The sequence below is a fragment of the Propithecus coquereli genome, unplaced genomic scaffold, assembly GCF_000956105.1.
Source record: "Propithecus coquereli isolate 6110/MARCELLA unplaced genomic scaffold, Pcoq_1.0 Scaffold876, whole genome shotgun sequence".
Lineage (NCBI taxonomy): Eukaryota > Metazoa > Chordata > Mammalia > Primates > Indriidae > Propithecus > Propithecus coquereli.
Genome location: NW_012155018.1, coordinates 144,455 through 157,093, shown reverse-complemented (window position 1 = coordinate 157,093; position 12,639 = coordinate 144,455). Strand labels below are relative to the sequence as shown.

The 12,639-nt window shown below is 55.1% G+C and overlaps 1 protein-coding gene across 1 annotated transcript in view; it reads left to right on the top strand.

Moving 5' to 3' along the window:
- The first annotated feature begins 1,356 nt into the window (after window positions 1-1,356).
- Window positions 1,357-12,639, top strand: part of PNPLA3 (patatin-like phospholipase domain containing 3) — a 15,354-nt gene continuing 4,071 nt past the window's right edge. Inside the window, 7 exon segments of the mRNA XM_012664240.1 lie at window positions 1,357-1,596; window positions 4,409-4,641; window positions 5,707-5,772; window positions 7,167-7,376; window positions 8,233-8,293; window positions 10,602-10,865; window positions 12,438-12,570. Coding sequence (XP_012519694.1) covers window positions 1,410-1,596; window positions 4,409-4,641; window positions 5,707-5,772; window positions 7,167-7,376; window positions 8,233-8,293; window positions 10,602-10,865; window positions 12,438-12,570 — 1,154 coding nt within the window. The 5' untranslated portion in view covers window positions 1,357-1,409.

Sequence of the window (12,639 nt, the reverse complement as noted above, 5' to 3'; positions counted from 1 at the left end):
ACAGAGACAGGGACTCAGAAGTGGGGGGAGGAGAGAGGGAGATGGGACAGGGTGAAGTGTGGGGCCGCCAGGCACTGTGCTGGGGGGCTTTCTGTCTGACACGTTAACCTCACCTCGACCCTCAAACAGCTGTTTTCTGCCTCTTGCTACAAATAAGAGAACTGAAGCTCTGAGAGGTGAAACGATGCCCACAAGGTCTGATGCTAGTGATTAGAGAAGCCGGCATTTGTACCCCAGCCATCTGACGCCAAAGCCTGCAGTCTGAGCCGCCATACCATGGCCCACCCCACCGATACCAGGCAAGGGGCTGAGAGAACTGGACGGGGAGACCCCTGCCCGCTCCTTCCTCTCTTCGTCTCTGGAGCGTGAGGATTAGCGCCTCCAGAGAGCGGCCTCACCCCTTCCACCTGGTGAGGGGGAAGCAACCAGTCGCCCTCTATGAAGAATGACCCTCCCCAGACACTGAATCGGCTGGCACCTTGAACTTGAGCTCCCCAGCCTCCAGAACTGTGAAAAAGCAATGTTTGCTGTTTATAATTCATCCAAACTATAGCACTTTGTTATAGCAGCAAACTCCCACCTTCTTACGTTGCCCTTCCCCCACCCCCACCCTACCCCAGCACCTGTCATTCACAATCTTTACTTTTTTTTATTTTACAGACAGAGTCTTGGGTCTTGCTCTGTCACCCAGACTGGAGCGCAGTGGTGAGACCTCAAACTCTTGGCCTCAAATAATCCTCCCGCCTCAGCCTCCCAAGGCGCTGGGACCACAGGCATGAGCCACCTTGCCACAGCCCACGAGCTTTACTTATAAGAGAAACTTTGGGACGGAAACTTCCTGTCACTGTCATTCAATGAAAAATCCCTGCCACCTGCCATGAATTGAAGACAATCATACAAAAAACTGCAAAAACAAACAAAACAACAAAGTAAAGACATTAAATTCTACTGATAATGGCAGCGCCTGCTTTAGGCTGACTCTCCTGGTGTGACAAGGGAACTGATAAAGCGTCAAAGGTCCATGACGGACCCGACTGTGACTTTCTCCCTGACTTCAGGAGGGAAAGGAACAGAGAAGGAAGCCTTCTCTGCAGGGTATCCACAGTCTTCAGGGTTTGGAGAACTCTCTCCAGAGTGGGGGCTCCCGGGCTGGCCCCCGCACAGGTGCTCCCCTCTCCGCCCCTCCCAGTCCCGGCCCGGCGGGGGAGGGGCCGGCGTCGCGCCAGGCCCTGGGGGCTCCCGCGGGCCCTCGGCGCGGCCGGGGCGGGGCCGGCTGTCGTCACGCGGGGAAAGTCCCTGCTGGCGCGGCCGGCGGAGAACTCGGGAGGGCGGCAGCGGAGCGGCTGGGGCCCGCGCGGCAACAACCCCTGCTCCGGACCTCTGATCCGCCCCGCACCCCCCGCGCCGCCATGTACGACCCCGAGCACGGCTGGAGCCTGTCCTTCTCGGGCTGTGGCTTCCTGGGCTTCTACCACATCGGGGCGACCCGCTGCCTGAGAGAGCGCGCCCCTCACCTCCTGCGCGACGCGCGCATGTTGTATGGCGCCTCGAGCGGGGCGCTGCACTGTGTCTCCTACGTCTCCGGGATGTCGCTGGGTGCGTGTGGGCCGCCTCCCGGGATGGGCTCCGTGCGGGGAGGGACGCCCCCAGGCTGGGCAGCGGGTGGACCCCAGGGAAGCGGGGACGGCCCCGGGCGGGCGGACACTGACGCTGCGGGCTGCATCCCATAGGTCTCCGCGTGCGGATGAGGACGACTCCTCTGAGGCGTCTGACTCCCCTAGCCAGGGTCTCTGTTGCTGGGCCCCGGAAGGGGGCGCTCCGGAGGGGGGCTCTTCTGAAGGTGGGAACCCAGAACAGTCCAGGTGGGAAAGTTCCCAGCCTGGAACTGTCGGGCCTCCCCGCCCCAAACCTCCTCAGCGCTCAGGCTGGAAGGGAGCTCCTGGCCATGACATTGAGAGCCAGCGATCTCAGAGCAACTGGGAGGAGGGGGCGGGACCCGCGGACGGAGGGTCCCCAGCGTCTGCTCTGGATGCACTGGGCTGGCTGAGCCGCTGAAGGGCCTATTTGCCCTGGGTCTGACCAAGAGCGGGCTTTGGCGGAGTCCCAGGGTGGGCACCTTCTAGGGGAGGGGCGGGGACCTGAGGGACTCAAGACGCACCGTGCCCGCCTGCTTTGGGTTGCGACCCAGCCCCCTGGTGGCTGGGTGTCCTCTTAGAGGGAGCGACCCTTGGGCGTCCTCCAGAGCAGACTAGCTGGAGTCCTGACCATGACGTGCAAGGTGGGGGGCGGGATTGTAGAGTCCCCCATCCCATCCTCTCCTCAGGTCCCCACTGGCCTGAGCCAGCCCTCCCAGCTCAGTGCCACTGGATGTGAGATCATGTACGCTTGAATCTTGCCCTAATTAAACATTTGTCCATGTTGGTGCCTGTGGCAGGGGAACACTTGAGGTTTGTGTCTCACTGGCCTGAACTAGGGTGTGGCATCCTTCCCAGGGATGGAGGATGTGGAAATGATATTTTGGATCTATTGAGCTCAATGAAGTTAATTTCACCTGTGTCTTTTACTTTTTTCAACATGTCTCCATCTTTCATCCGTCCATCTGACCCAGTGCTCGGGGCCTGGGGCAAGTGGCAGTGTGGAGCCGTTGACACCCAGAGGTCCCCAGACAGGCAGATAATGCCCCTTATCAGCTCCCGCTTATCTGGGCTTCCCTAACAATCTCGTCTTTGCTCTGCTGCGAGAGCTAGCAGGGAGTGACTCTGGTGAGGCCAGAAACCCCTGCTGGAAGGCAGAGCCCTGCCATTGGGTAGGATCAGTGAGCAGACTCTGGGCTGACTGGGAGGTGGGGATTAGGGATTGCACAGCCCTGGCCCTCAGCGCCCCCTAGTGAGGGGGAGAGGAGCTTAGGGCAGGAAGTGTGGCCTCTGGGTAGATTGGACTGGCCTGGCCAGGTGACCATCTGCACACCCTGGGCTTTAGCAATGATAAAAGCTAGCTCTTGGATCCCAAGGTGGCCTATGGGCCCCCACATGGACGAATGTTTAATTAGGACAAGATTCAAATGTGCTGATCCCAGGAGCCTGAAGTATGCTCCAGTATCGAGGTGGTTCCTGACTCGGCAGAGGACTGGTACGGCCTGGGGCTGTGCCCAGCGGGACACGGGGAGGCTCAGGGACCACCGCGTCCCTGGAAAGTGGATCTGGAGGTTTTGGCAGGTTCCACCCCCGTGTTCTGGAGCCCCGGGTTCCTGCTTTAACCCCCTGTCTGAGAGGGGGCTGTGCACGTGGGGACTGCTGTGCATTTCCCAGAAGCTGTGACCTGGGCACAGCTCCTCAGCGCATCTGAGCCAAGGCTGACTTGGCAGGAGAGACAGGCAGAACCTGCCAGCCGTGTGCAATTCCACCCCTCCTGGCCAGGCTCAGTGGGGCCACTCGAGGAGGGAGAGCCACACATTGAGGTCAGGGTTGGATCAGGACGAGCTGGGGCACGTTTGTCTTTGTGCATCCTAGAGTGCATGGCTGGCCAGGTGTCAGGCTGAGAGGGATGGTCTTGCATGCCAGGACAGTGAAGATGAGCCAGAGGGGCCAGGCCAGTGAGTGAGGTCAGACGGAGCATGGATGTGCTCTGTGCTCACTACACAGGTAATTCTGGCAGTAAAGGCTTAAGGTTGACAATAATAGTTATTCATTAGAAGCCTCCTCTGGGTTGTGCACCTTACAGACTGTATTTTATCGTATTCTGTCTCCAAAAGGTAGGTGAATCTTGTCCTATAATTAAAAAGGCACAGTCTGAGACTTAGGTTGTGAAGTGCCTTATTGAGGCCATTCCGATAGTAAAAGGTGGAAGCAGGATTCGAACTCGAGTCCAAACTTGCTTTCTTCTGCACCCACAGTGTTAAGGCCATCTGTGCCAAAGCTGTGATGCTGATGGGCTCAGGGCCTCTGGCTTTGTGGGGCATGAAGATGGGCAGTGCTGACCTGGGCCACTGGAAGTGGGAGGCCCCTTCTTGTGGCTGAGGCCTAGAGCAGTGCTGTGCAGCAGGACACGCTACAAGTCATGCATGCCGTTGTGCATTTCCTAGGAGTCATGTTGAAAAAAGTAAAAGACACAGGTGAAATTAACTTCGTTGAGCTCAATATATCCAAAATATCATTTCCACATCTAATCAACATGAAATGTTATTAATGACATATTTCATACTAAGCCTTTGAAATCCAATGTGTATTTTACATGTCTGAATTCAGACTAATCACGTTTCAAGGGCTTAGTGGTCACCTGTGGCTACTGTATTAGTGCAGGTCTGCAGAAAGGTTGGCAGCTTCCTTGCTCTCTGGTTTCTGGTCTTGCCAAGAAGTATTCCCATCTCCAGTGTGGTACATTCTTTCATGTGTTCGTCTCCCGCCCCTAGACCTTATTCTGCAGGTCCTCATGGAATTAGTCAGGATGGCCAGAAGAAAGAACATTGGCATCTTTCATCCGTCCTTCAACATGACCAAATTTTTCAGAGACAATCTGAACAAATACCTCCCGGCCGACGTCCACAAACTCATCTCCAGCAAAGTCTGCATCTCGCTCACCAGAGTGTCAGATGGGAAAAACGTGTTGGTGTCTGATTTTCATTCCAAAGATGAAGTTGTGGACGTAAGCAATTTGTTTCTCTGGGTGTTGTCAAGTAAGAAAGAGGGCTGTTGTAGGTCTCCTGCCCCAGAGTGACATACGCTCTGCATCCAGTGGTTTGGTCCCTAATGTCTGTAAACCCAGAATGTGCCAGGGCAGTTTTGGTTTCAAATAATCCCTCCCCCTCCTTCAACACTTGGCTCACGACCACCCTGTGCAAGGAACCTATGCTGCCTGTGTCCTTCCGAGCGTGTTCATGCATGTTCCAAGATGAGGAAGCCTCACAAGCGTGGGAACATGTCTTATTTGCCTCTGTGCTTAGAGTGTAGCACAGAGAAGAGAATTTGCAATATCAAAATTCGTAGTTCCTTGGATGAATGAGTACATTTTACCCAACACAGGTCTGTATGAGACAGCAGCCTGGCACATCTAACCAGCTGTCCAGCAGCCAGTTTCATCGTCTGTTTAACCTTGTTTCCAGAAGCTTTTTCTAAATAGCCAGCTCCTGTCTGTTCCCACATGAATCCATTCTCTCAGCGACTCAGTGCGGTTTCTGGCTTAATGCCCCGTAGCTGGTGCTTCTCAGAGTGTGATCCTGGGACCAGCAGTGGCAGCATCTGCAGGTGGCTCATTAGAACTGCTGACTCTCAGGCCCCACCTCCGACCTGCTGCGTCAGCATCCCAGGGGGTAGGGCACAGGATTGGGGGTTCCACAAGCTCTGCAATGATGCTGATGAATATCAGCAAGCGAGAAGCACCAATCTAGCCTCTTCCAGTCACTGAGTCAACAAACCTTGGTCCTGTCTGCGAAGACCCAGTGCAGCTCTCGTGGAGAGCAAGGAGAGGCAGTTGAAGTGCACGGGCAGTGTTGTTCAGGAGCTTACGCTGTGGCTGAGACCGCGGGCCTGCAGGACGAGTGCGCGTGTTGGTTCACGGTTCATAGAACCCGCGCGTTACAGCCCCTGCTCTGGGCAAAGGGCATTTCAGATTCGTTGCCTTGCTCATTTGTTGAAGGCTTGTTACAAAGCACCAGGGAAATGAAAGGGCAGTGTGTCTTGGCACGTGGTTTCACTCCCTTTGTGTCCACAGGCCTTGTGGTGCTCCTGCTTCATCCCTTTCTACTGCGGCTTTTTCCCTCCTACCTTCCGAGGCGTGGTAAGTCTGCTTTCGACAGCTGGTGCTGGGCCCATCTAAGACGTGTCACATAGCTCCCGCCCACGACCCTGGTCTCAGGCTCCCTGACTGTGTCCACATGCAGAGCCTTGGGCCTGGCAGCCTTTCCCACAGACAATCCACAGCGGGCCCTATATCCAGGCCGCCTGGGAGGCGAAACTTCCTGCATATGTAATTCATTATCTCGCTATCCCACCCAGCGAGCCCTCTGGTTCACTTAACCTACCCATGAGCACCGAAGATAACCTCCCCATGGCCTAGTTAAAGTATAAGACCCTGGAGAATCTATCACTCAGTAAGGTAGAGCTTTATTCTTCGGAGGAAATATAAGTCATATATTTTCAAAACCAAAAAAAAAAAAAAAATCAAAGAAAAGATCTGAGTCTGGCCTAACAGGGATTTTTGCTTTATTTTGTTCTGCCACTTTGTGATGCACAAGAGAAAGTTTAGGTTCGAAAACACTGGCCTTTCAGGGGTCATTTTTGAACGCACGAGAACGCTAACAGGGTATTTGATAGAATCCTGCAGGCAGCATAGGCAAAGCCAAGTGGCAGAGGGAAGTCGCACTTAGGAGACATCTGTCACAGGCCAGATACTACATCTGCAGTCCTTACTGAGCCTTTGCTCAAGGATATAAAAGGAAAGAAAACTCATCCTCGGAAGAATTTATCCAAATTGCCACTTCGTGTGGGATAAGAGGACATTTTCTTTTCTTTTCTTTTTTACTGCGGATAGAGGCAAACACAGTCACTGAATGTGCAGGGGAAACCACAGGAGGGCGACTACCCCTTAGAGGCAATTTCTGAGAGCCGTATGGGTCCCAGGTGCACTGTTCCATTGGTCTCAAAAGCCCCTTATGTCACTGGTTCTCACTTTCAGTCTGTGGAGGGAGATGGGCCCACAGGTTGGATCCCTTGTCCCAGGTTCCCAAGCAAGGGGTCTGGGTTTGAATTCACTGACATCTGTCTTCTTTGGGTTGACATCACACTTTGTCCCCAGCGCATGATGCACCCCTCGTTCATACGGCACCTTTACGCACATTACATGGGCATACCTAGGGTGCCTGCCTGGCCATGGGACTTGGGCAGCACAGTGTGGGCTGGACTGTAGTCTCCACCTACCTCCTTGCCAGGCACTTTGGTGCAGTGCACATACTGTACAATGGCGTACAGCGACGCTGAGTGCCAGTGTAGAGCCTGGCCTGGCACAAAAATGCTCAGTAAGGATTTGTTGCAAGAGTGATTCCAAAGCCACTATCGTCCCACCGCGTCAGCCTGTTTGTGGCTCTGAGAAGCGTCTGCCCGTGGTCTGAAAACTCAGCAAACGTTAGCCCAGAGCTTCAAACATTATCAATCCTCTTTTCTCTTCCTTAAAAGCGATACATAGATGGAGGAGGGAGTGATAACCTGCCCTTATCTGATGCCAAAACGACCATCACTGTATGCCCCTTCTACGGGGAGTATGACATCTGCCCTAAAACCAGGTCCACGAACTTTCTTCACGTGTGCTTCAACACCTTCAATATTCGCGTCTGCTCAGCGAACATCTACCTTATGCTCAGATCACTTTCCCCCCCAGATCCCAAGGTGAGTGGGGGTGTTTGGGAGGGCAGCTCTTCTTTGCCTCCCTGTTTGCCAGGAGATACCAGTTGTTCTCTGTGCAGTCAGACTGAATTGTCACTAGTGCTATTGGTGATCAACTCAAAGAAAAGGTGTTTGCCCCAGAAGCTCGGTGATGCGCCACCTTGATGACGCGAATCGCCTGGGAACGTACACCCAGACCCGAAGCTCAGATCCCACTTCCGGGGACTATGGTTTCAATAGGGGGGTGTAGCCTTTAGTTTTTTCAGTTACCATGATGATTGTTAATTGCAGCTGTGGTCAAGAGCCGCCACATTCAGTGGCTGAACCTTCTTTGATTGCTGCTGTTGTAGTTTGCCTCACTCCCTCACATAGAAAATGTGCTGGCTGTGTGCACCAGCAGCCGTGGGCCTGGGGAGAAAGTAGGCTGCACAGGGCTGTGTACACAGCAGTGCAAGCGCCCAGGGTCCGGGAAGACCGTAAGAGGGTTGGTTTTCCTGTGTGGTTGCATGCAGGTGAGTAGGGGAGGCAGCTTTACTGTCCTAGTGACCGTTAGGGCAGGCCCTGAGATTTGTTAGCGGGGAGGCTTATCCCAGCACCGAGGGAACTCAGAATAACAAGCCCCTGTCATGCTGGGGTGCCAGCAAAGTCTCCGTGGAGTGGTGACACTCGAGCCGAGTCCCACAGGAGACTGTCTCCTGGGGGTCCAAAGCACTTTGTTCAGTGTCAAGGTGGCCGTGCTCAGGACGTACAGAGCTCGGAGCTGGGAGGATTCTTCAGTTCTTCTCGGCAGTCTTCAGATGACATTTAAATAAATGCACGTGGTGACTCCCCGCAGTTCACTTGCTTGATTTGCTCACAGGTGCTTGGAGAGCTATGCCTTCGAGGATATTTGGATGCGCTGAGGTTCTTGGAAGAGAACGGTATGTATGGGCTGGGACGATCCGATATGCCCCTTCAGCAAGCGTTGTTAGCAGTCTTGGTAAGCTGGAGCTTTGCCTTAGATCCATCACTCGGCGCTCAATGCCTTGCCTGTCATACTCCACTTGCTCATCAACCCTGACATAGGAAACCTTTCCCCATCACACACCCGGGGAAACGGAGGCTTGGAGAGGAGAGCCCAGGAGCATCCCCTCCCCGAGGGGCAGAGCCGGGATCCAAACTGAGATGTCACAACTCTGGGTCTCTGTCCCTCCCCGGTATCACCGTGTCTGAAGGCAGCTTGTTTTTCTTTCCACTTTGTGATCCTTTAGTTGAACAAGGGCTGAAGGTAAACAGGGCTTCTGGGACGGGGCCCCAAATGAAGCAGTCAGAGCCCAGGTGTGGGTCACATCTAAAGACTGGTTTGTTTTCCTTCCCAAGCCAGATCTTGAGTTCAAATCATCCTGGCTTCTCCAGGCTGGGGGAGTTGGGCTGTAGAAATATAAGAGTGTTTCAGTTTCCTGTGTGGTTAAACAAAAGAAATATTAGAGCAGAATCAAATATCAGGTGTGTTTGGAGCTATTTTCTTTAATACTAAAAGTTGGTTAATGTATTGATCTTCTGAATTAGTCTTTGACCAAGACCAGGGAGGCTGTGTTTATAGGGACATAGGCGTATTGATCTCAGAAAATGTTCGTTATGCAAGCAGTTGGCTATGTGCCAGGGACACTGCAGTGAACAAAGGGACGTGGCCTTGCTGGTCTCCTGGGGGGAGAGAGCTGATCAGCCAGTAGAAGCACAGTGCTGTGCTGAGGGGAAGACGCAGGGTGCTGTGGGATCACAGAGCAGGGATCGCTAAGGCCTGAGGACAGTGGGGCTTCCAGAAGGATCTGAACCTGCATTGAGACTTTGAGGATGAGTAGGAGAGCTCTAGGAACGGCGGCCATGGATGTGAGGCCTGCAGGACATAGAGAGGGTGGAACGAAGGCCTGTGCAGCTGGGGCGGTGGGGGTGGCACTAAGAGATGGATGCAGAAGAGGGGCAGGACGGCGGTGAATGAAAGTGGAGGGGCAGGCTGGGCCTCGTGGACCTGGTGGCGGGGGCGGGCGTTGCACCCCGCAGCAGGGAGCCACTGATGGCTGTGGAAACAGGAGTGAGGGGGTCGGAAGGGAGCTTTGGAAGCCCCCTGGCGGTGGTGCAGGGAGCGGGAGACCCACGTCCAGGGGGCCAGTGAGACAGCGGGAGGCTTGGCTGGGGTCAGGGCACCCAGGGTGGTGAGAAGGAAACCAATTTGAAGGGGCCCAAGGGAACAGGATTTGGAAACGGCCGACGGGAGATTCTGGAAGAGGAAGTCGATGCAAGGGTGACGTCCGGGCTGGGCTCCCGCAGTCGGGGTTGGGCAGACAGGGGCTCTACTCACTGGTCTGGGGGCTGCTGTGCTGTGTGCCCCGAGGCATCATCTCTCTGGGAACAGATTCCTTGCAACACACCTAAGGGTGAGCGACTTCTCAGAGGGTGAGGACTGTGTCTGATAGAGGCCTGGAAAGATCCGGGGGGGCCCCAAATGTGAGTTACTCTGGGGAGCAAAGCTCGGGCACCAAGGAGCAGTCCCTGGTCTCTCTAACCTGAGGTTGGAAGCGAGAGTTGGGCCAGGTGCAGCCGTGGGCATCTGAAACCACCTCTCCCCCTGCCCAGACCCAGTGTGCGAATTCTGTGGGAGCAGGGCCAGTCGCTGGTGTTGGCAGCTGAGTCGCAGCGCCCAGGGCAGGGCCTGGCACATGCAGGTGCCAGCACTCCCTTACACAATGCTCTTGCAAGGCTGTGTGAGGAGGGCCACGTTTGACATCAGACCCTACTTCAAACCCTGGCTCTGCCACAGACTAGCTGTGTGGCCTTGGACAAATCTTTTACAGTCTCTGTGCTTCTGATTCCTCAGCTGAAAACAGATAATGCTGCTGGTACCGGCTGCGTGGCTGCAGTGAGGCATCCGGGCCTGGAAGGCCGGCTTAACCAGGGGCCGATAGTACGCATCAGTTATAACCCTGTGTCTCCACTCATGAATCCAGATGTGGAGTTGGAGCCCACACAGCTCGCAGGAGCTACATCAGCATCTGTCTGGCTTCAAAGCCCCACAGTTCCTTCTGTCTGTGGCAAACACCTGCCCCCTTCCCCTTGGGTTTAGCTGATGACAGGCCAGCAGTTTCCCTTGGGGCTGTTTGCCTGTGTTGCAGTCTGTGGGGGGCGGGGGTTGGGTAATGATCCTCTCACTTCCCACATCCACCTGGAGCTTTGCTTTCCGTGCCGTTGCAGGCATCTGTGACAGGCCCCATCCGTGCCTGCCATTATCCCCAGAAGACAAGGAGTCGGAGGTCACTGGGCCCCACCGGGAAAACATGAGCCTGGAGTCTTCCCTGGGGCCAGCTGCCGTGGAGACGGGGCTCGAGGGGGATGCGCTGCTGGACCACCTGCACCTCAGCATCCTGTCCTGGGACAAGAGCATCCTGCCCTGGGACAAGGGCATCCTGCCGTGGGATGAGAGCATTCTGGGGACCCTCTCGCCCACGCTGACTATAGGTACCGGCTCCCTGGGGGTGGGCACGGGCCACGTGTGTTTCCTGTGAAAGCTCGAGAGAGTGAGAGGGCCTCTTTCCTATGTGCTGTGGAGGAAGGTGATGCTGCCACCCGGGGAGGGATGCACAGAGTGACCAGGACAGGCTGTGGGGAGCATCTCCGCCCACCCTCACAGGCCCAGTTTGGGGTCGCCACCTCCCAGCACAGGCCTCCCCCATCCCAGCCCCTTGCCGCGTCTCCCATCTCATGGGGTCACGACCAGAAGGAAGACAAACGCCACCTGAGCGCAGTGGGGTGAGCGCACAGGCTCCCGCCCGCAGCAGCCAGGCCCTGGCTCGCCTTGCCAGCTCTGTCTCGCTGACGCAGCGCCTGAGCTCTGTCTGTGATGGGGTGTGTGGACCTTGGGCCGGGGTTCCGGCCACTGGGACTCGGCGCCTTACTCAGAACGTCACTGTCCACTACCCACCCACCTCAAGGCCTCCTCTCTCGAGGCCTCTTCTAAACTGCCGCTTCCCCCAAAGGCACGGTTTTGAACCTCCATTGAATGGTGCTGTGTTTTTTAATGTCATCAACTATTAAATGGGCAATGGTTTGGTCTGAATGTTTGTGTGTCCCCCCCAAATTTATATGTTGAAATCCTAACCCCTGAAGTGATGGTCTTAGGAGGTGGGGCCTCTGGGAGGCCCCAGAGAGCCCCCTTGTCCCTTGAGGACACAGAGGCGCTGTCTGTGAAGAAGGAGCCCTTACCAGACACCAGGACATCTGCCAGCGCCTGGATCTGGGACTTCCCAGGACTGTGGGAAATAAATGTTTGTTGTTGATAAGCCGCCAGTCAGTGGCATCTTGTTATAGCAGCCTGAGCAGACTGAGTCAGACAGACAGATGGAGACACAGGCCAGCTTCTGGGTCAGGCAGTTTGTGAAGTTCAAAGAGGAGTCAGACACAATTGCTGGCCCTTGAGGTGCAAACGCCCTAATGGGTGGGTGACTTGAGGTGTCACAAGATCCTCAGGGGAAATCTAAGGCTGGGGCTGCAGGCAGAAGGTGCTGGAATCCAGCCGAGGGGTCAGGCCCGGCATGTAGCCTTTGAGCAGATTGTAGGACAAGCGTGCCGTTACGGTTGACGTGGCTGTTTCCATGCACGGCATTTGCTGTGGGCTCTGTTCGGATTTCTTTATACAACATGGTGTTTGGCCTCATGACTTCCACACCAGCATCTATTTAATTTCGGCTGTGACATTGAAAATGGCCCTGTCTTTTCAAGAAAAAAAATCAGGGTTTTTGGAACGGCTACTTCCAAACATATTTGTCAGTTTAAGAGAGCTGTGAATTGGGAGCCGTGTGACCCGTAAGCGGCCTCAGGGCTGTTCTGGACCATGTTCCCTCCTCGATCTTCACATGGGCCTTGCTGTGGAAGGGACAGCCTGGCAGACCCCAGCGCGTGTCTCGCTTGGAACGCGTCTGACCTTGCCGCTGCCAGCATTGGTGTGTCTCACGGAAATTCCGAGCGCCCCAGAGTAAAGTAGTTTGGTTTTTCACACGGGAGGGAGGTGTAGGTCCAAATCGTCTTTTCCAGCACTGAGCAAAGCAATCAAAGACAGAGGTGGATACATGAGCAAGATTCGCAACTTCTTACCAGTGAAGATAATGTCCTACGTGATGCTGCCCTGCACGCTGCCTGTGGAGTCTGCGGTCATTTTTACCCAGAGGTGAGCATTTTCTGTCACTGTCTTCCTCACCGGGTCGGTGTGAGGACGGAGATCACGGCTGCCTGAAAG